Source organism: Bombus huntii, chromosome 13, assembly GCF_024542735.1.
Source record: "Bombus huntii isolate Logan2020A chromosome 13, iyBomHunt1.1, whole genome shotgun sequence".
Taxonomy (NCBI): Eukaryota; Metazoa; Arthropoda; class Insecta; order Hymenoptera; family Apidae; genus Bombus; species Bombus huntii.
The window spans coordinates 4491432-4515254 of record NC_066250.1 but is presented as its reverse complement, the minus strand read 5'-3'; the positions used below and the strand labels follow the sequence as shown (position 1 = coordinate 4515254).

Sequence of the window (23823 nt, the reverse complement as noted above, 5' to 3'; positions counted from 1 at the left end):
GGATTTTAAGGACTCCTCCTGGTGCGTGAGGACCCACCGCGGGTTCCGTCTTCCGTTATTTATGTTGCTGGATCCAAGGAGCTCGGGGGGTCCAGGAATGTCCACCGTTCTTCCAAAATGCGATTCGACCGTGACTATTAATTATTTCTGACCCGCTCACGCCTAAGACAGTTCCGACACCGAGCTAGACATCTTCGAATTACTAACTTACCTTGGAGAGAATATTTTCTCCTCTTCGAAAGACCTTCCTCCGGTTAAAGTCTTCAAAATCTTGGGAATTACAGCAAATGGTCGAGGCCAAAGGGATCTCGGGGAGAATAAATCAAGACCAAGCGTGTTTTCGCCGATACTTTATTCACCCAACCGTCTCAATCTACGCAAAATCGCGATTTTTCCTCCGCCGCGTAGTCGTCTCTGTTTCACGAACGAGCGTCACGCTGCGCAAGAGACGCGGGCGTATATCTACGATCGCGTATATTCCAGTGGCATACGCGCACGCTTGGAATAATTAACGAGAAAACGTCAGAAAGGGGAAGAAGCCAGCAGGTAGAACAGAAATAAACCGTCAGAGGCACGTTCTCTCCGATTTTACCTGTTTCTTCTCCAATTTTCAATTTATTTTAACGCCATCCTCTCGAAAGATCGCAGTTGCTACTAGTTTTTTTCCTAACCGCGTCGTGGTCCTCGAATTTTTACGTTCTGACCTCACTCTTATTTTAACGAACAGAGAGATTCTCGATTTTTTTTTTAAGAAACGCTTTATCACGCGTGCCGATAACAATTCTTTCACGCTTATAAAATTTATTACGAACGAAAGAACGAGTCAGCCTTTTAAATAATCCAAAGAACGTCATAGAAAGATCACCGAGGACAAATTTCTCGGTCTGTTCCTTTTTTAAGTGTCGCTGTTTGGAATTGGCTTGGCGTCGCGTATCGAGAGAGTCGTTATTTCGACGAAATAGTCGGCGAGATTCGCGAATGACGAGGGAAAACGGGAAAGACAATGCGAGAGGAAACGCGAACGAACGACAAAACAGCGTGGTAACATCACGATTTATCCTCGCACATGGTTGATTTATAACGATGCGTATAGTCACTACGGCACGACGTCTCGGGCCTCTCATTTGTACGTACTTTCTCTCATTTGCGGCCGCGGAACCCACCGAAAAGAAAAAGAAAAAAAAAGCCAGTGGAAGAGAGAAAGAGAAACGGACGAGTCGTGAGTGGCGTATGAATTATTCAACCGGCAGCTCTCGTTTGCCGCGCCGTTGATAATGATAATCGTGGATCCCCCGGTAATGATAACTGTTCGTCGATCTCGTTCGTTGGACGGATCACAATAATAGCGACACTAATCACACGTTGATGGTCAAACACCGTTTGATTAATTCGTAAGACGTCCTTGGCCATCCGTATCAACTGCAACGTTGAAGAACGAATACACCGGATGTATCCTTGGCTTCATTTTTATTTCTCTGAATAGTAGGAATCCCAGGAACAGATGTTTGGATGTTGATCCCCGTACCTCTTCCACATGTATCGGTACCTGGAACAGACAATCACGATCTACGGTTGCGAACTTCAACTACTCTGTATCCTAATATTAGCTTGATTCTATATTCTTTTTATTAGTTCGATGTATTTTAGAGAAGTTTACGTATAACCGATGTTATTAATATTTATCAAATACACAAAGGGGTTGAAATATTTATATATTTCAACATTTAATCGGAAAATCGAACGCGACGAGAAGTTTCGACGTGGGATCGAGACAACATGTTTGAACTCTAAAATTGCTTTCCCATGAGAAGCGAGGAACGTGACTTATCGCGTCCTTCGCCTGCGATCTTCGCATAGCGAAATATCTGGTCTGCGAAGGGATGACAAAGTTTTAGTCAAAGTTTCGACGAAAATGGAAAAAAAGTGGCTGGAATCAAAGCGGAAGAGGGGTGCAGGTAGATATGTAGAAAGTGATCTGCACCGCGACCACGTTGCGCGGAGGAGCACGTCGCTGTAGGTAAAACGTACCTACGGCATCCTGCCCTCTCCCCCTTCCTTTTTCCTGCCCCTCCCGTGGATCTGACCCACCGACGGTGGCAGTAGCGGCGTGCATAACAGGGTGGACGTTTAACATATGACCGGCTACCAGTGTTATTAATGCGCCGGTAGCGTCGTGCTCGGTTTCTTCCGAGCCCACGTACGGTGCCTACGATCCCGTAGCCGGGTTGGGGCCACCCGCGGATCCTCCCTGCTCCACCAGGCCCCTGGATCGCGGACCCACAAGACCGAGTGGGGTAGCCGAGGAAACGGCACACACCTAGACGTAACACGACACTCGGAAACTGCACCGCGACCACGTCATCCTTCGCTCATCCCTCAACGAGTTATGTCTTCCTGCTGGCGGCGAGTCTAATTAATATGTGTTTAGGCAGAGACAATCTACCTGTCGGAAGGTACTAGCCAGCCGTGCGTTTTCAGATTCAAGAGGATATCGGAAGATCGTACGTTGCATTCCTAAAAATTGATGATCGAATAATCGCCTGACGTTGGAAGAATCGACGGAAGAACCTTATTCCGGGACTCGAGAAGGAGGAAGACGTTTTTCAATGTATCTGTCGGGCGTTGATGATCGACCAAGTACTTCGACGAGGTACCAGAGACGATCAACATCGTCCTTTTTGCTCTTACGAATCGATATCGTCGGACAACCGTACGGCGAATCGAATTAGTCAAGAGGCAAACAACCGAGGCACACTCCATTTTCTGAATACATCTTAATTTTAGTATCAGCGTCTAATTCTTCGGAAATCGAACGATCAATCTCGGTAGAGTTGATCCTGCGAGCGACTCGATCGACGAAAGAATCTCATTTTGCGTCGTTCGAAGGAGCAAGACGTCTTCATCGAATATCGTTACGCTGCCACTGAGCAAAAAGTCGAAAAGGAGGAGAAACACGAAAAATCGTAGAAAAGGAATAAAAAAGTCTTCGTGGGTGTGCCTATTTGTTTGAAGAGGGGCACACGGTGATTCCCCGTGGCCGAAGGAAGCGTCCAGCGCGATCGTGCGAGCCTATAGGCAAATATCTCCCGCTCAGCCAGGACATTAGGAGTTCTCCTGCGTCCGGAGGATTATAAATCCTTAATACAGATCGGCACGCGATGCCCGGCTCGTTAGGGTGATGCATGGCCGACTCTGGTGTCCCGGGGTGTACGGTAGCCGGTACCAACACAGCCGTGGCTGAACATTCGAGAGGCTCGTTCCTGCGGGAACGGCTACACCCTCACACACCGGCAACCACCAGGTAATAATGAGAGATCAGAGATACGGCCCGATATTAATTGTGCGCATCGAGTGTGGCGGTGGTGTTGCTGCTGTTGCTGCTGCTGCTGCTGCCTTCGGACTCGGGGAGAGAACTGACTGCTACCGGCTTACACCGATCCTTCGATGCGATATGTGCGATATACGATACAGGACCATGGTCCTGATCCTGCTGCTTCGTTCGCGAAAAGGCCATACACTCTCGAGCCTGCCTGGTCCACCGCCTCGTGGACAGTTTTATTGCGAATTTATTTCCACTTCTTTTCAGGATCTTTTTCTGGATAGGCAGCAGCGTGGCGGTTTTTCAGATATAGCAATTGGTTTCTTAAGGCAGCGATTTCGACATCTCGAACGACAGATTAATCAAAGACAGAAGGATACAATTTCGATTATAATTATTCTGTCTTTGTCGATCAAGGATTGTATTTTGGAATTTTTCCACGAATTTCTAGATTTCCTGTACAACCATGTGGAGAACGTTCCGCCGTTTGTTCCGCGAGAATAGTTCCTCCCCTATCGACGCGGACCTACTTTGAAGATACGATCTGGAAACAAATTACGATCGCTGCTCGCGCTGTCCTGCCGTTTGCTCGTCCTCCGCAGCTGGATCCGAATAATCGCCGCCCGTTAGCGACCCGAATGAGATCGCGTCTTTTTAAATCGACGCGCGTATCGCTGTCCTTTTTCTCTATCCCCTCCACGTGGAAGGGGTCCAGGATTTATGTACCGGTAGTGTAATATGTAAGTTCTCTTGGAATTAACGTTCCACGCCTCGTACCAGTTTGCTTTGATAACGATCTGAGAAGAGGCCGGGGACCATCGCAACGAACTGTCTTCTTTTCCTTTAGCGTCATTGAATAAGCAAACGAGACGCAAAAATATTTCGCCTACATTAGGAACAAGTTAAAATAAGCAGAAAATAGCATGGGAAGGGAGAAAATAAAGAAGGAAATGAAATGAGAAGGGAGGGGCAAAAAAGCATGAGAAGTATGGAAAAGCGGAGCGACGTAGGATAAGAAAAAAGCAGAAAGTTTAAAAGAAGAAGAAAGAGGGGAAGGAATATGAAATTAGAGATACAAAGTTTACAGATATTACGCGAATTATGTGAAACTTTTTCGGCCAATTTCCCTGAAATTTCGTACAATTCCACTCGCAACGCGAGGAATCGATTGCAACGCTCGATTCAGCTCCTGGAAAGTTTTCATCTTGTGAAACTAGTCTACCGCAGTACGCGCAGCCACAATTTCCAGGAGCGGAGCAAGTTAACCCGCGCACGGTGTAAACTGGTTTAAGCCAAAGCCAGCGGCCGCTAGAAGCGTAGTTTGGCAAAGCGCGACCCCCTTCGTAGCGTTCGTTGAAGTTACAGGAACGTCTCTTTCTCGGGAAACCGAGACGATTCTAATCCACGTGGCCAGAAAGGAACGTGAATCACGCGGGAACAAGAAAACGTATAGGGTTCCGTACAAAGTGGTGCAGGTGTATGTGCGCGTAGCTCTCTCGGACGGTCCGTCTCAATCCGGATTACGGTAACACCTGGCCATCCGCAATTTTATCATCCTCCGTCCCGGAAGGATTCCAATTTTCTTCTCCCGTTACGCCAGCCCTCTTATCCGAGCCTCGCTTTGCCTCGTCGACCGCTTCTCCTGCTCGATTCTTTTTTTTTCTTTTTTTCTCTCTCTCTCTCTCTCCGCCGTCTCTGGGAGACTCAATCTGTGTCTCATCGTGGATTATTGGGATTTCCTGCTGGGGGGAGGGAGGGAGGAGGAACAAGGAGGAAGTTGGCTGGCTGCTTGCCTCGACCGTCTGCGCCAAGGGAATCGGTTAGGAGAAAAAGAGGAAGAAAGAACTGGTTGACCAGCGCGAGCCTTTAATTCTTTTGCTCGTGAACCGTTCAACGGCCATTCGCTTCCAGTCGAAATAAGGAGCTCCGCTGATCGGTGATTTCGTCGAATTGTCCTGGCTGACAATTTACGCTGGCGCACCCGTGCTCCGCTCCGGGTAAGTGGCACCGGGATCCTGGGATTTTTAAGTCTTCTTCATCCCCGTTGGCGTCTCCTTCCTCGAGGGACACGGAAGCGCGGATTGCAGGATTTTTAATTTCGTCTTGTTCTTTGGTGGTCCGGTCGGTGGTCTGATCGGTAATTGCGGGGAACTTTCTTGGAAATGGTGAGTCTGCGAGGAGGCTGGTGTCCCTTCCACGTGCTCCGTCAAACGTTCAAATATACGTGGTAAATGAAGAAGAGCTGAAATCGCAGCCAAGATAGAGAATTTAGAATTCATTCGAATTGTATCGATGATAAAACATCCATCTCTTTGATTTTGTTCGCTTCTTCGCCGGTTCGAACGGCGTCATCTTGCAAGCAGATTTATCGGAACGTTCTCGCGGTCGCGACTACGATACAAATAATTCTGAGGACTATTGCTCGCTCCGTAGCTCGTCGTAAATCTTCCAAAAGATCCTCTTACGTTCGAAGGGTCAGGCGGAGACGAAGTTCAAGAAGGTCGAAGACGATGGTGTACCGCGATGCAGAGAGCGAGCAGGGAAAAACGATTCGGCGGGACGCGAAAATAATGATTTGTCAACCACGAGATAATTAGCGTAAGCGGCTTACACGCACGACAGGATAGCGAGAACGAGAGGGAAGCAACGGTTGGCGTTAGGTTGATTCGCGGTTACATCAAAGGAGACCTTGAGCCACCGGCTCGTGCGGACGAACTTCTTTTTACCGTTTCGCGGGACGGCGATACACGAAATCGATCCGCGATGATTAATTTTCAATCGCGGTTTAATTACGCCAACCTACGCTAAGCACGATCGAGGAAGCTCCCTCGGAATGGTGAAAGGGCGATTTGCACCGATAGAAAGAAGAAAAAGGAGAAGAGAAGAACGCGGAGAAGGAGAAAGGAGGAAGAGTAAAAAGAATGGAAAAGAAGGTGGAGGCCGTGTCCCTACGGTTCTCGAATAGAAGGGACATCCCTTCGTCGGCCTCTCTTCTCTTTCTCTGGCAGGATTGTGTCCAAGATGGAGGGGTCGCGAAGCCATGGAGGGCGGACGCGGGACACGATTGCCAGGAACACGTGATTAGATGGCCCTCCTTCCACATGATTCTCCAGATTGGACACCCCCTGTGTCGCAGAGGGACGTAAAAAAATGCAATCGGCTCTTACCGTAATGAAAAAGAACCGTCTCTGGGTAATTCGAATGAACGATGGCCCCGCTACCGTGTCCACGTACGTGTGCCTCTCCTCGGTCTTCGTAAATGCGCTCTGTTTTTTATCGCGAGTGTGTTCGAGTCGAGGGTAAGGGCACGCTACTACCCCCTCGCGTTTGCCGCAATTGCAGCTGTCGCCTTTGAGGATATTTGCGACTCAATGCGCGAATCGAATGATTCGTATAATCCTTATAACCGTTGTCATTCTTAGAGCTTCTTCATTAGGTTATTCAGATGTATGCCTGTCGTAATACGCTATCGTATAGATGTATTTCAGTTACGTTAAAATTACGGTTAAATCGACAAGATGGGAAACGCGATAAGCGCAATAAGCTAAACCTTTAATTATTATTAATTTCTCATTAATTTACACGCTATGGGAAAATTCACATACTGTTACTAGGTATTAACCAAAGCATCCGGATATTTATGAGCGGCGTTGTATCTAATTGTTTTCCATTATCCCTAATGGTTTTCAATTACGTATCTATTATCGGCGAAATTGTTCGAGTGGGCGAAACACGCTGGAAATCTTTGTGTCTACAAAATGAAATGCGTAGTTTCGGGCTTCCACACGACGAGAAACAAGATCCTATGCCAGAGAGGGCAAAAAGCCCATGATTCCCGTGATTCATGAGACTTTTTACGCTGGGTGGCCGGAATAATTCACCCTAATGCTCCTGCTAACTGCCTGCGGCCGCAGAGCGCGATTGTTTATTGCCAAAAAGCATCTCTTTAATATATATCATCGCCTCGCCGAGTGCTGGATCGTTCCATTCGAATAAAAAAGTGGTAAGAACAGAGCGGAGGTGCCGCGAAAACGAAACGAATGGATCGAGATTTTCTTCCTTTTTCTTTATTTTTCCCGCCGAGAGAAATCCTCCTGGGTCCATAGACTTTTATTGCGTAAATAAATTCGGATAAAGTCGGGTATAACGCGAACAAAGGGGAGGTCGACGCTTCTTCTGCTCGTCGAAATTGTCGAAGACGTGCTTTAATCGCGTCGCTAACTTCGCGCATCCGCGACGTCGAGGGTTGCTACTCTTTGTGCGAAAGGTGAACTCGTTACGGAGGGGGTGAATGAGAACGTTCGAGATTAATGAATGTCGATCATATTTCGACTATGTTCGCCGCTGTAGAACGCGTTTGATGGAGAGAAGGGTACAGTTTTTTTTTCCATTCGGTATCGGTGCGACAGACCGTCGAGTATCAACAGTGATTGCAAAACGACCGCGCGGACAGGAGTGCCGTTAGACACGTGCATTAATAACACTCGACATTCGGTATTCTTCCAGCTCGCAGACTGGTTTCTCTATTTCTCTGTCCTCTGTCGGCCGGCAACTTCTCTGCGAGCCTCCAAACTGGAATTTGAATACAATTTTGCATGGCAAAACTGAATATTTTAAAGGAACTCGTTAATCTTGCGTATACTCTTGTTTGTAAGTATTAGGACACCTACTGGTTTCACGTGGGACGTAACGATTAATCTAGCGTATCAAGGGGACGATTAATCGATCAGAACTTCGTATTTCTACAAAGTTCAATATACCGATCTACGCTAAAATATTTGAACGTTCATAGAAAATTTTTGATGAATATATTATACGGGTAATACGAAAGATTTTGAAATTTCATTTCCACTGTAACGAGACACGACAGTGACGATTGCGATAGTAAAATTTCAAAACCAACCTGGAAATTACATAGAAGTTACAAATTATTTATTGCAAGCGTATACTTTGCAGAATATTTGAACAGTCAGTTACTTTACAGAATAGTTGAACAGTCAGTTATTCGCTATATTGGTAAATTACGATATTTAGCGACACCACCAGATGATTTCACTTCTTAGAGAATTATTAATATAATAATTTTCTAATGATTTCTCTGCTTTACTTAAGCGTGACTTACGCGCCCCTTCTCTCTCTTTCTCTCTCTTTGGATATTTTCAGTCTTTAAAAAATTTCGGTTCTTTCGGTTATGAAAATTTGATATTCCAAGCTTCTAGCTTGATAGAGAGCAAAGGTTAGCGAAAGAGGGTTCGGAGCAAAGCGAAACAGTAAAATTGACGCACGCGTGAGAGAGGTGTATTAATTAGTGGCGGAAGAGAAAATAGCGACCGAGGATGGGCCTCAGGGTTGAAATCGTTAACGAGGGTTTGCCTCGCGATTCTGGTTTAGCCTCGGCTCACCATGTCAATTCTAATTGCGTTTGACAGTAATTTGGCAAGGGAGAGAGGGTTGATTGACAACCAGCTTCGCTCCGAGGCGTTCCTCTTGCGCTTTCTCCATTCATTTTTCACCTTTTTCGTCTACCGCAACAATACTTGCGTAACATGTAACGATATCGTGCGAATATGTACGCTGTATTTTGATATCCCCGATAAGTTTTCAGTTTCGCCAACGTTCATCAAGACTAATCGATACGTCCTCTATGTTCTTAATAAATTCTTCCACCGCGCGTGAAATATACTCGTGTTACAAAATTTCCAGTTTCAAGTTCGTGGGATTAAATTTTCCATGGAGAATATGAAACGCTATAAAACAAAAATTTATGTAACAAGAATTAATCCAGCGTTAATCCAACAAAAAATTTACCTCGTTAGTCCATTTGCTACGTTTAAACACTTTCAGATAGAGTTGATATAATGCCGCCAATCTGCCTTTATTTTTCATGCTACGAAAGAACAGTCCATTGTTATGTCATCTTTTTCTTATAATTTTTTAAGAAAACATTTGCCAGTCTATGTTTATATAACATTCTGCTTTTATATTTTTCTTACAGGGTATAGTAACATCCTTTTAGAAAAAAAAAAAACTGTGATAGTCGGTGTACGGAAATCGTTCCTTCTTTTACTACGAAAAAAAGCTAATTGCTAGCTATAGTATCTATTGTGACAAGCACTATCGAAGTTGTTCTTTTTGAACGATTAAAATACTTATGGTTCGTTCCTCCGGAAAGCAAAGAGTACACGATGGAACCTCGTTGTCAGGCGAAGATAGAAAGTGATTTCGATGGGACAGAAAATCGCGCGTGTAATGCCACCCGGTTGATTCATTTCATTAGACACGCAGCGAGGACGTGACGCGCGATCGGCTTCGACCCTTTTACGATCTGACAATTCTTCGATCATTTCGACGCCGCTGGTAAGAGGAAAGCGTGACGAAGACGACGCTGGTCCACGCTGTTCTGGCCACACGCGTTAATTAAAGTTCGCGCGACGATGATACATACCGTGTCTTGCTTTTCTCGCCGAGCTGAGTCGCGAAGAATGCTTGCTAAATTATTGATTGTACACCTAATTAATGTTCTAGGAGATGCGACTGCCGAGCATCGCGGTATATCGATTACATAACATAAATTCTTTCTCGTGGCAAACGATTAGCCTAATTAACAATGACAGCTCGACAGTGAAACGTTCGACAATTAACCGAACCAAATTCAACTGCTTGCGAAGCACGAATGCGAATTCTTTTATTGCGTTCGCTATCGGGGATTGTATTGGGGGAAAAAGAAAATAGAAAACAGATACCACGGACGTTGACAACGATGACAGGAATTTATACAGTGGGTGGTCGACGTTTCTAGGCATCGTTCGACAGCCAAAAAATAACTTTGACAAAAATATCGTTACGACAAATAATACGGTCTCCTTTTGTCCCGGAACAATGGCTGAAATATAAGTATCAATGGAAATATTAATATCGCATGAATGGGAGGTACGTGATATCTCGGTTTAAATACGCGTCTGTACAAATCATCGTAGCGTCGGCTCTACCTAGTGGCAAAATCGACCAGATCGAAGCGAAGTTAATTAAACCGCCGGTCGATATATCGAAGATGTTGGTTTATTAATCGATAACTCCGTTGATTAGAACACAGCGGGTGAAGTTGCATGAGTTGCGTCATCAATCTCTTTCCAGTCATTCTCTCCGATTCTCTTCAAACGTATTCTGTTGCAACTAGAGATTTCTACTATTTTTAATAACATTGTATATCAACCAATAAAACAACACCAGATTATGCGAAGAAAAAAGAAAAAGGTAAACGAAGCACGAGTATCGCAGAAACGCTCTGGCTGTCTAAGAAATTCCGCAGAGTTCCACGGAGATTCGAAAGAAAAATCCCCCTTGGCTCCCGCACCAAAAATTCGTGAGAGGAAGGAACTTGACTATCTCTTTTTTATTTTGGCAAGTCGTCGTACGATTCGTAAATACGACCCGAGAGTTTGGAAAGAGTAGAAACTACGAAAGAGTCGATGAACAATGAAGAGAAAGAATCACGCGGAGAGAAGACAAGAACAAAGCGAGAACGGACAAAGAGATACGGAGGAAGGGGGAACGAAGTCGTTGATCGAAGCAGAACGAAGATAAAGGATAAATCTAGAGGGACAAGAGGATAGAGGAAACGCTGCGTGAAGAAGAATGAAGAGGATCGAGGCAGAGGGTGCGTTGGGAAAACGCAGGCAAAGAAAGACAAACCGATGGAACGTAAGAGAAAAGAAGAGAGAAATCCGAGTTAGATGAGAAACAAGGGTGCAAAGGAAAGGTGGGAGAAAGAAAGAAAGCGTGGGTGGATAAAGCGAAACGGAGTCGGAGTTGGGTTTATCTCGCTCATCCTCGTTAAAACCCTTCGCGGCCCACCCCTTTCTTTCTGCTGGCAGCTCGTTCCTCTTCCTCTTCGGTTTCTCTTCTCTTCCTTCAGCTCGAATCGCAGCCCTCTCTTCGCGCACCAACAGACGACGACGACGACGATGACGACGATGACGACTACGACGACGACGACGACTACGACGACGACGACGACTACGACGACGACGACGATGACGCGCGACTGCGCTCGCTTATCTGTGTTTGCGTGCGTTCGTCGGTGTATACGTGTGCGGTATACCCGGTAGGCATCACCGGCTCGTTGTAGCACGCTCTATTAATTAAAAAAATGGGGACTCCGAGGAATGCTGGTCAACGACAGGGGGGTGAGAGCGCATCAACGCCTCCGTAATTGGAGAGGGATGGAGGGAAGAATGAAGATTTCGTTGCTCTAACTACGCTCCTAATGATTCTTTAATCATTCCTTAATGTCACTCGGAATCTCTCGTTTTTCTTTCTGTGTGCGAGGCAACGCTGATTTTTCATCGTTACGCACACCCTCGACTTGCCAGTTTCGACACACGCGTCTCTGAGCCTTTTCCTACTATTCTTTCGCTCTTTATAACTCGACATCTTCTCCTCTCTTTATTAACCCCTGCGTACTTTGTCGTCTTTGAACGAGGTAAATGTAACCTGGTTTGAAACCAGGATTGTTTAATTTGCCACGTTTTGTTCCTTTTCTAGTACAAATATCATACCGTGCATTTTAGATCTCGGCTTGGCCATTGTCACGAGTCACGACTGTTATCAGAAACATTGTTCTTCGTATTGTAGTTGTATCGTGAACTCTGGAGATCGACTTAAAATATCTATCAATCTAATACTAGCTTTTTCGCCATTAACTCTAACAATTACTTATAGCGTATTCGCGTGTCTATTTGATAAATCAATACGAAATTAAGGAAGAATTAATATTTAAAGAATCAGGTGATAAGCAACATGGATCTTGAAATCAATCTATAATCTAACCAAATTATGCGATGACACATCTATAGACTAACCTTGAGATCCATATCGCTCCTCACCCGATTACTTCAATACCAACCCTAAATAATTGTTCCGGGAGTAAAGCAAAAAAAAATTTTCTGTGGAAAAACGCAGACTTCCGGCGAGCCATCTCGATTTTCTCTAAACGTAGCCAGGAAAGAAATCTCTTTTGGAGAGTGTGCTCATCTTCCTCCGTTTCAGGTTAGGTACCTTCGATGTAACGAAGGGTGGTGGCTAAAACAAAGGGCCGGTCGCGGGTTGGTCGATAGTCCACGGCCGCCAATCAGGCGAGACCTCGCCAGCAACCCTCGTCCTTGCAACTTGCTATCCGCCGAGGGTGGGTTACACCACGGGGAGAGTTTGCTCATCCCTGTAGGAGAGGAATTCCCGAGAACGAGGATGGCCAGGGTGTCTCGTCGCCAGGGTTACGACTCGATGGCGAAGACGACTTCTTCTCCGTGCGTTCCTCGTCTGTGTCTACGCCTATGGCTCTGTCTATATTTGTGTCTGTTTTCCTCGTGTTTGTCTTGCTAGGAAACGCCTCGAAAATGGTGAACTCGAACGTCCCGAAAATGGTGAGGGGAAAAAGACGAACGATCTCATTGTCCGTCGAATAATCGAACTACCGTCGCATGTTTGGTAACAGTTATTTAAGCTGATTTCGTAAGTCGAGTTAGAAAGATAGGGGAAGATAGGGGGTCCGTTTGAATCGGAAATAACTGGCCGCCTCCTGTCTCAACGTATCTCGTTTATTCAACACTTACTTTTATCATACATCCTTACGCGTAAGATCTACATAAAAACTTATTAAAACGAGCTTAATCATATGTTCATAACTGGTTCTGGGCTGGGGCAGCTTCGCGTGGCGCTTCGGTGCACGGTATTCCCGTTCTAAAACAAAAACAACCAACATAACGTTAATATCTTATTCAATTCACATAGCTATATTTTTATATACACGCTTATCAAGGTGTCGTGGTCACGACGAAGCATTTGCACGCGTTGTATTTATTATAGCGTTTAGCTACATATCGATTAATTAAATCCAACCGTATCGTTCACAGTCGTAGTATACTTTCATACGGTTACGAAAATGTGATATCGTGAAAATGAAATGTAGATGAAACCCGGTAAGAGAAACGTCTCATCGAAAAACGACGACACGTGCAAATACTTTTTCGTAGCTGTTGTAGATCTTAAAGCAGTTCTAAATGTAAGAAAGATACATCGGTTTAAGTTGCTGGAAAGGTTTTACGTGACGGGAACTCGCGGAAGATAATACGTGACGACGAAAGGGACGAAAGAAGAAAGGTACGCGAGGGAAAAGAGACACAGGGGTTCTATTTTTGTAGAGCGGACAAACGAGAGGCAATCGCTCGATCGGTGATCAGCCTTCAGTGCCACCGTCGAAGTGGCAATATTAATTTATTTCTCGCTGTGCCTACCGACCCGCCGGGACTTGCGCGCAAGAAAATAAAAAAATTGTCAGTCTTCGCGATTCTGCGGATCAACGATCATCGATTGTTCCGAGGCGTCAAGCTAGAACGATCTCAGAACCGTTATTAACCCGTTCGTCCCGTGGGGCGCCCCTTCCTTCATCGCGTGCCATTTCTACACGAGCAGCACGCGTATCTCGTAATTAATAATTGCGAGTAATTACCCCTATCCCGTTCCCCGAAGATACATCCGCGATTTAGCAGCAGATATCGATCCCGTGCTTTAATTTCCCCTGACAGGGACGCTCCATGAACTCTGCATAACGAACAATGCACGTGCATTTCGATTTATGTTTTTTTAAATTACTTCATTCATTGGTTCGCTTATTTATTTGTGGGATTAACGCGATTGCTACAGAAATTACTGCGGTACGCGTGGCAAAGAACGTTTCAAAGACAGTAGATTAATCTTTTATTAGACAAAGTTGATAATGTTAGTTGTTCGATTTATTCGATCAATTCATATGTCGTGGAATATCGTCGTGCATGCAACAAGCAGCAACTTCTTGGACGTTCCGACGTTACATTTAGAAAGAATAATTTTGCGATATCCAGCTTTGAATACTTTACTTGCAGACGTAATATCTAACATTATTCTTCCATCGTTTAATATCTGGAGATTGAAATTGTTAAGCTTCGTATTCCATTGAAGTAAGAGTGAATGCGACGCGCAACGTGTTCGCTAACTCGACGAGGAAAACAGTGGGTTTCGTAATCGGGCCGCAATGAAACGAGCAAAGCGAAATCAATCGGTCACAGAGGAGGCCCTGTGAACCGGAGAATAAAGAGACGAGAAAATAAGGAGAAGAAGAAGATTACGACGAGTAAGACGCGCGCATCATCTCCAAAGGGCCGTGACAAATGAATTTTTATTAAGCCCCGTTCCTCCGCAGCTTATCAGCCGATCCGATTGGCACAATAGTAGCGAACGAACGAGAGGCCGGCAATATCGAGGAGACCCTCCTTCTCTAACCTCCTCCACCCTCTGTAATTATTTTTACGAGGGTGAGAAGCCCGGCTGGCGCTGACAGGCTCGCGGTCCGGAGGTGGAGAACTAGCTGACGGAGACACGGCGAGGATGAAGCCCAGAACCAACCAACCGTTCCATCAAACAGAGACACGAACCGGTGAAACAGGTAGAGAAACGGATTCCATCCCTTTCTACGCTTTTTACGCTCCGCTCCTTCGAAGGCGGGGGTGGAAAAGGCGGATGGCAGTACCGCCGAGACAAAGATTCGTGTCATTGGCAGTGTCTCGACTGGCCGGGAACTGACAACCTAGACACGTGGCTGGAACACCTGCCCAGAGACTGGAAAACGTGCCTGACCGTTTCGCGGTTTCGTCTCGTGTCGTTTCTTCGGTAACCTTGCGCGTCTGAATTTAACGATTCCTTTTATCGGTAATTCGGATAGATAACGTTTTCAATGGATAGCACGATGGAGCGAAGATCGGAAGATGCGGAGAAAGGAACCTGTTTCGAGCTTTGATTCGATCGATCCACTTTTACAATTAGACGGAAACTATAATGCGAATTGATTCTATATCAATAAATTTCACGGCCAATAAGAATAAATAGATACCATGGTAGAATGGAAATTGCACCGATACTCGAGTGATACATTGTTGCATCGATACAGAAGCGTGTAGAAAGAGGAAACTGTTTCGAGCTTCGATTCAACAGGCTGATCTATTTCTCGATCAGAGACCGTGATTCAATTTTACTTTCATAGAGTTCAGTGGATAATAAGAACTTCTAAATGAATAATACGATAGAATGTACTCGTAAATTGTGAGTTGAATTGTTATAAAAATAATCTGTAGAGAGAGAGGGAGAGAGAGAGAGAGAGGAATCTGTTTCGAGCTTTAATCGTACAGGTTGATTTATTTCTCCATCAGAAACCGTGATTCAATTTTACTTCCATAGAGTTCAGTAGATAATAAGAATTCCCAAATGAATAATATGATAGAATATACTCATAAATTGCGAGTTGAATTGTTACAAAAATAATCTATCGAGAGAGAGAGAGAGAGAGAGACATCTGTTTCGAGCTTTAATCTTACAGGCTGATCTAGTTGTTGAACGAAACTCTGATTTACACCTGCGAACTAGTCACGATAAAACGTAGGTCGCAACGCAAAGGCTTAATTTTACTCTTGCAGAACGAGTTTCGATTTTACGATTTCGCGAAGATACTACCGTAGCCGATTCTCTGTATATGTTTCTATATAGAATTCGGTTGGGAGATGCGTTATTTCGATCCTAGCAGGATGATTCGGACAGAAAGAGGAGGAGAAGAGGAGGGACGAAGGATGACTCGACGAGAAACGACCGTTCAGCCATCGAGCGCGATGTGCCCGCTCTCTGGTTCAATTTCTGGCGTCAATTAAAAAGTGACGCGGACCGAGGAAAATCAGTAATTAACGAACCAGCCACCTTCGGCTCTTCGCTCTTCCCAGCCTCCTTCTACGATTTTGCTACCAACGTTTTCGCCACTCGTCTTTAATCGTTCCTCGATAAGTCCACGGCTGTCCTATCTACGATCAAAATTATTCAAAATAAAAATAACGATCGATAAAATAGCACGAAACTCGAAGAACTTTTAATTTAACCAGTAAGAATTTAAGAATTTCTCGTGTTAGGCTATTGCAATTTTTTACGATTTTTTCGTTAAAATTTAACTTTTAAACTGTATTCTATTTCTGTTACGATATATTCCGTTGTTTGAGAATTTCGACGAGAAGAAACTGCATTAGTTATGAGACGATCGCAACGTAAGAACCTACGATCTTCATTGCTGCGAAGTAAATTAATTCCAAAGAAACCTGTATTGCCCGTATGGATATCTCGATTTATTCTTAAATCACTGAATTTACTTTTGATCTTCGGCGCGAAACATTCGCCGTTTTCATGTTGCAAAGATGCAAAGTAGATTAATCTCAACAATTGCATCGAATCGAACTCAGCCAATCGTGAACCATCGTACCAAAGGAGCCCTCCTATCGCGGCTACAAACAAAACAACGAGTAGGATGGACAAATCAAGGTGTAACCTCGTTCCCGAGGCAACCGGGCCAGGTATCGGGCGTTAATGATGCCTCATCCTGTGACAGGGAAACGGTCAGCCGGGATTTGGCATCGTCGATAAAAGGGAGAAGCCCCGAGCGGGGCAGCAGGAGGCGAGTCCAGCTCAAGTTCGTTACACGCCGTGACTCGGCAGAGACGGCTTCTCCAAGGTGCCAAGCCTTCCCCGCCACCTTCGACACCTTTTTACCTCGCGTCGGGTCGCTCGTCATTAGCACTGGCCCGTAATTGCCAAATTCACGGGTCCCGAGGCCCGCGGTCGCGCTTAATCGGCCGATTACACACTGCCCTAGGCGAAACGTCCAGGGATCGCGATCGTTTCTTTCGATAAACGTTCGGCCCATTGTCCAGGATGGGGCTCGATCGCGCTCGATACCGTCTGTATGGACGATTGTTTGCTAGATTTCATAAGATCGCGTCGCGATAATTAATTGGCTGTCCCTCAAGGTGTTGTACTTGCTCCTTCGATCAATACGTTGTATAATTTTGACGACAGAGTATATGGAAATGATTTCCTTCGTTTCTCAAGGAAGTTAGACGATTCGATAGAATTATTACTATTCGGGGTAGCAGCTTCGAAAATCATTTCAGAGGTATCAAACGATCGATAACCTTTGATATTTCCATACCATCTGTCTCGACGATCGCTTATCAGAATTTAGAAGCTAAATCGCGATAATTAATTGGCTTTGTAATGTACTTGCGTGTCTCGATCGAATGTATTGCACAACTTGTCGACGAAGCGTGTAGGAATAATTTTATCATTGCGGGAAAAAATTGAAAAATTTGGCGAGATCAAACGATCTGATATTCGTATCCACGTCGCGAATTATTTTATACCGGAAACGATCGTTTCTCCGATACTGTTTTTCTCCGGCGTTTGCCAGATTTCACGTGATTAACGATTATGGATAATTAGCTGTCGCCAAATGTGGCGTACTTGCACTTCTTCTCTTCGAATACGTTTCATAATTTGACGACAGAGTACGTAGGAACGTCGATTCGAACTTGTGTTGAAAGTTGCGAGGAAAATTGGACAATTCGATGGAATTGAACTCCACTTGGGATACCAGTTTCAGAAATTGTTTTATACTAAAAACGATCGCAGGCTCTCTCGAGTTACGAACTGAAAAAGTTTCAGGGAGAATCCACGGTCGAGGAACGATTTATCACGGGACATCTCCGAGGCCGGTTTAATATCCTGGGCAAAGAGCAGGCTGTATCGCAATTAACCACGTCGACGCGAAAGGAATCGGTCAGAGATGATTCGTCGGAGGGTTGCGGAGAAGTCGACTCGGTATACGTAAATAGAGAGGTGTACGGAGAGAACGCGCGAAATCGCGGCGAAGCAGGATCGTAGCTTTTTGCCAGCGAAGGAGAAGAAAACGGGCTCTGCGGCTAATTACCTGAAATAACCCATTAGTCCTGTATACACGAGGAATTACGGAGCAAAGAACGAGACAGGGGGATAGATGTTTCATCTCTGACGAGTCAATCTTTGTCGAGGAACCAACAGCTCTCGTTCCTTTGCTCGGACCTTGTTGTTTCCATGAATCAGCGAAAATCCACCACCGAGGAAAATCGGCGTCGCGACCTCAGCTTTCGATCGACGTTACGCGCAAATCGATTACGAGTAATTATTGCGTCGACGTGACTATCTTGAATTAAGCGTTGAGAATTACGACACGTTTTATTTGAAATTTCGTCAAATTTTTCCCGGTGGATCGTAATATATTCGAATATGAATTTACTGGATCTTAAAGCGTATCGAGGATCGAACCGGTGGTAACTGGGATTCGCAGTTGTAGAGTGGGCAATAAATTCTAGCTGAAGGCGAAAATTTCGAGCGTGTCAGTTTCAGAGGATCGAGGAAACGAGAATTGCTAAGGGGATGAATCGAGAGAAGCAATCATCGGCGATTTCATAGCTGTCGTTTGTACTGGAAGCTCCTGAAGCCCGTTTCAAGGTTCCTGCGGTATCGAACGAAGATCCATGGAATGACGAGGCGCATTCTCGTCTTACCCTTCCAGCTTTCCCTTTCGAAAAAATTCACGATGACACCTTATCCTACGAGCCGGCCTCTCTGGTCATTTTACCCTGTCTAACGTTTTAATTTTTAATCAAGTCCAAAGGGAAACCGATTCGTTAAAGATCGAATAATTCTACTAATTATAAATCGCTCGAGAATTATCAATTGCTATAAGTAACGATAAAAATTATTCAATTTTGAGCAACGAAGAAACGAAGCGTCGTTCAAGTCGAAACGAAACGGAAGCTGTCCTTTTCCCAATTTAACTTCGAATATTTCTCTCTACCGGTAATTCTTCTTAATTTACATTCTTTGCTAATTAAATTCTCCGATTTTGGATCGGCGAATCGATCGATCCTGCGTCTAGCTAAGCCGAACGGGACGAACTCGTCGTATAAGTCGAAACTGGGCCAAAACACTCAATCGGCGACTTTAATCCGACTTGGAGAATCCGGTCACAGCGTTAGAGAGTCCGCTGGTGAGATGTTCGATTGCACGAAAATATTCAGGTAACGTGGATGTGTCACGGTGATCTCGATTGAGGCGTTCCAATTACCACCTTGAATCAATTAATTCCCGTGTAATTGCCTTCTCGGTTGGACCGACCCGATGTCCATCGTTTCTCAGGCTGAAGAAACGTGTCCTGTAGGCAACTCTTTTCGCCAGACTTGGTAATTTTGATTAATCTCGACAATCTACTTGCGTAACGTTATATCAACAATTTATCGATGACCGATATCAGTGTAATCAATTTTATTATTAAGCTTTGTCAACGTTAAACATAAAAGTATCTACTTCGTTGTTCTTTACAATTGTTTATAGATCTCTCACGCTTATTGCCTCTTTTGTATACTAACGCGTAATGAGCGCTACCTTTCGACTCCATCGATACGGATTTTTCCTTTAACAGCGACTCTAGTAACTTAATGATAATAATATGCGCTGTACTTCGCTCGAATTTGAAAAGGATAGGTCGAACATAATTTTTTAAGTAAAATATACGATCCCATTTATCGTAGAACCGTATATTCCGATAAATCTAATGACGTCGTAATGACGTAATAACTCATATCGAAAGGATTAATTCTTCTTATTATTGATAGTAAGAGTAACGATACTTTAATCCCTACGGTTAGCAGAAAAAAGTGATCCAATGATGATAACGATATGATGTTTTTATCGATCACCGTCGATTATCGCTATGGTAATCGCTGCATGGAAGCATCGCGAAGACAAACCGATTCGAGAATCAGTCACGCGGAACAAGCTTGCCTATGCAATTAACGAGGAAAATGTGATGACAGGAAGCACATAAATCGGCGGCTTATCTAATCTCGTGATGAAGAAAGAACTCACCGTCAGGCGCGAAACAATCAAGGAGCCTGATCCTTCGGTGCTGAAGAGGTTCGAGTTCGCCGTGCCGAAGGACGCTCACGTTGGCCAGGATTCTTGTACGCGCACGTTGCTCGTCGCGTTCCAATCCCTGAAACACACACCACGAACACGTCTGAGCGATCAGTCGAATCCTTGCGGATAATCAGCGTGATCGAGAGACTGTTATCTGGTGATAATTAGTGATATCACGTCTGGATTCGATGTAATATATTTAACAGCGTACTCGCTTTCCTCGCACGATTGCATATATATCTATACATATCTTTCTTTTCTGATTCGAGAAAGCGATAAATAAAAGTCAAAGGATGAGGACAGCGCGTGGAGAGCTCAAGGACAATTGTCAAAGGAAAGTTTGAAGGTTCGAAATTTCTTGCGCGCGGGATCAAGCACGCGTTCGAGGTCCTTGTTATAGATCTTCGTCGAGGTGTGAAAATGACGGATGGCCGTAACGAGACGAGAGAGCCAAGGCAGAAACTCCTTTTCTCCTCGCCTCCTTTCATTTACTCCCCGCACACGAACGTCACGCGAGAAGAAGTAATGAGCCAGCTTCGTTACTTAACGCCACGCAAGTCGTTTCACGCCCACGCGAGAAACAACTTCGAGGGGCCCAGATTGATTCGAGAATGACAGTTACGTCGTCACGTCGTCCCTGCTTTATTAACCACGAAATCATTCGCTATCTCGTGCCGGCTGAATCATTACGGTCCATCTTTCTTTGTATCTCAAAGCATCTCCGATTGATATTAATAAATTTATGTAAAAGGAAGGTGCGTGCGATCGTGCGTGCCGAGGAAAATCGTCGTTCCAACTTAAAAATCCGTGTCGATCGCGTAGCTCCAACGAGTTAATTAAATAGAAACTGTTTTTGTCGTTAATATTACGAACATAAAATTTTCTCTCATCTTCGCTGTCCGAGCGTTGCGCCGTCAGATTACCGCTATTTACATTATTACGAACGCGACGTTTCTGTTTTATTATTCGTGAAATAGTTCGCTATCTCGTATCGGCTGGTTCATTACGGTCCAGCTTTCTTTATAATTCAAAGCGAGTAGGACTCGGAGTAAATAAATTTCTTCAAAAGGAAACACATCGCATCCCGAAGAAGATCAGAAACCGAATTGTATTATACATTGTGAGAGACAAGCGTGACTTCATCCTGGTTAGTTACGTTTCTGCGATCTAAAGAATATTTCTCTTTTGAAAGGTAATTTTACCGCAGAAGCTAAGTACGATTCAGAGCTGCTTAATTTTCTGACGAGTAACGTCTCGTTATTTGACATCTCTCGCACCGACACATATTAGAAAGATGCTTGATGAACCAATCGGAGTTACGTTCCCTGTCGAATTTCAGCACCGATGCTCGCCTCTGGAGAAACATGACAGCCGCGTCGTCGATGTGACAGCGAGTAACGATCCAGCTTCGTTAACATCTCTCGCACATCATTCTTCTTGATACATTTCGAGAACATCGAGAGGGATTCGCGGTCAGAACAGCGGCTGCCAAAGGATCGGTAAATCTGAGGGAACACTCAACGTTCATCGATATTTCTATGCGAACGTTTCCACTCGAGATTCATCAAACTATTACGAATACGATGTACAAGTAGAACAAAGACGATAAGAGAAGAGGAAATAAAGATGGAGCTGAGAAATTGTACGATATTCCGCGAAAATATGTCGACGATCCTTGTGCCATCTTTGTTTTTCCTCGTTCAATCGATCAGAATAAGATACTTAATCTTAATAAAATTTCATAACGGCCTACATAACTTGACCTAAAAGATAAAAGAACATGGAAAATTTCAAGCATATCGACGTATCTTGAAAAATGAAAGAGATATTTTAACTAAGAAGCACAGCTGAGCCGAGCATCGACTTATTCGTGTAAACGAGGTTCTAAATTCTTCAGATTTAGGAGCAGCTTCAAAAATCTATCGGCGAACCGTGAACGCGATCCACGAGGAGCAGAAGAAGTCACGAGACGAGAAAAAGTAGAGCAGAGAAAAACGAGGCAAGAGCGAGAAAGGGAGAGGCAGAAGGGAAAAAGGGAGCAAATAAACGCGAGAGACGAGACGGCTGAGCAGTCTGAGAAGATGGGAGAGAAAAGGAGAGCAGAAGAGAGGAGGATGCGCCTTTATCAGCCAGCCCAAAGACCAACCAGACTGGGGCCAGGCTAACCAACCAGAGGCATCCTTCAGCTACGGATGCTCAGCTGGTACGAGCAGCGCGCACCGTAGACGCCGACGCTGTCGACGCCGACGGCTAATGAGCAGAACCTCAATGATACCCGACAAATGAAAAATCAGCTTCCCCTAATTACGGGATCCTTAGCAACGTTGCATCTTGATGACGTCTGCCGCGCCGTTTTCGGCTTAACCCACGATCTTATTCGTTTTTCCTCGTCTTTGATTCGCGGCCGCGTTAATTAGAGCCGACCGAACTTCGCGTTCCTGGCTGCCGCACGGTTTTTCGAATCCACTTCGTCACAATGATAGATGCGCGTGCAGCATGATAGCGCTCGTCTTTATCTTCTATCCAAAAATTCGGATGCAACAGGATTTTTGAAGATCGGAATTCGTAATTTTGTGAAATTTTATTACAAGCGTCGTTGTAGCATTCTCTCGCCACGTATATTTCGACACGTTAGAATCTTCGAAGGATCAGGAATTTTAATATTTCATTGGATCATTTCAATTCTTCTTTGTCAATTTGGTGGTAATAGCATCTTCAAAGTACTAGAAATTGCGATTGTTGGATACCTTATTATCTGTTCATTGTTTGGGTCATTTAAATTCTCCTTTATCAATCATTCGGTGATAATAGGATTTTCAAGAATTAGGAATTGCGATTATGGTAAATTTTGTTGGATTATTTAAGATCCTCCTTGCCACAAATTTGCAGATACTAGGACGACCTCGTATTTTTTAAATATCGATATGAAATCAATAGAAAAAAGCAAATTCTCTTTTCGGAGACGGCGACTTTTTGGTGGGCAACCGATTGGGCCACGAATCCCATTAGCTTTCGATTTATACGGCGACACGGGATTGCGTCCAGTTGGGTGGGACTGACCGATGTAAAAAAACGCGGGGGTGTCTACCCTCCTCCGACGACCACAACAGTCCGGTCCATTGTTCGAAAAAAATTAACTCTGGACTTTTATTTACTACCCTGCCGGCCGGCGCTCGAGCTCGCGTTTCTGACCCTGACGAGACGACTACCGATCGATCGCGAAATTTACATTTCCCCTCGTGAACGAAATGGAGGGCACTGTAGTTTTATCTTCGAATAAGAATTCTATACAATTGTGATTATTTGAAAAATTACGCACAAAATTAGAATAATCGCGGTATCCGCGTCCAAAGTTACGACTAATATTTTCTTTACGATAGTTAAACAAATGTAAACTTGTATTAGATCGAGCTTCGAGATAACGAAATATAAGAAAATTAAATCGGTAGAAATTACAACAGTAAAAGTTTTCATCCATTTAATGTATGACAATCAGACGGGAAAAATATATTAATTTTGATAATGGATGATTCAGGATTACCACGCAAGTTACACGAATAACATATTAATTGAGTTAAATTAAGACATAAATGTTACTAATATTTTTTAATGTTCAAAGAAGGAACGAAAAACAGATATTTAAC

General features: G+C 44.4%; 1 protein-coding gene across 4 annotated transcripts in view; it reads right to left on the bottom strand.

Annotated features, from left to right (window-relative positions):
- Positions 1 to 335: 335 nt before the first annotated feature.
- The window catches only part of LOC126872716 (transcription factor Sox-2-like), a 117164-nt gene continuing 93676 nt past the window's right edge, over positions 336 to 23823 (bottom strand). Inside the window, exons 3-4 of one of the 4 annotated variants that reach the window (XR_007692146.1) lie at positions 20129 to 20255; positions 1428 to 1546 (exon numbers count right to left, since the gene is read on the bottom strand). Coding sequence is in view for 2 of the 4 variants with exons in the window: in XM_050632836.1 (XP_050488793.1) it covers positions 1468 to 1546 (79 nt within the window). In the remaining 2 variants the exon portion in view is untranslated. Of the gene's footprint in view, positions 1547 to 12899; positions 13058 to 20128; positions 20256 to 23823 lie in introns of those variants that run through there. The other 3 variants (XR_007692145.1, XM_050632836.1, XM_050632838.1) reach the window with 3 other exon arrangements.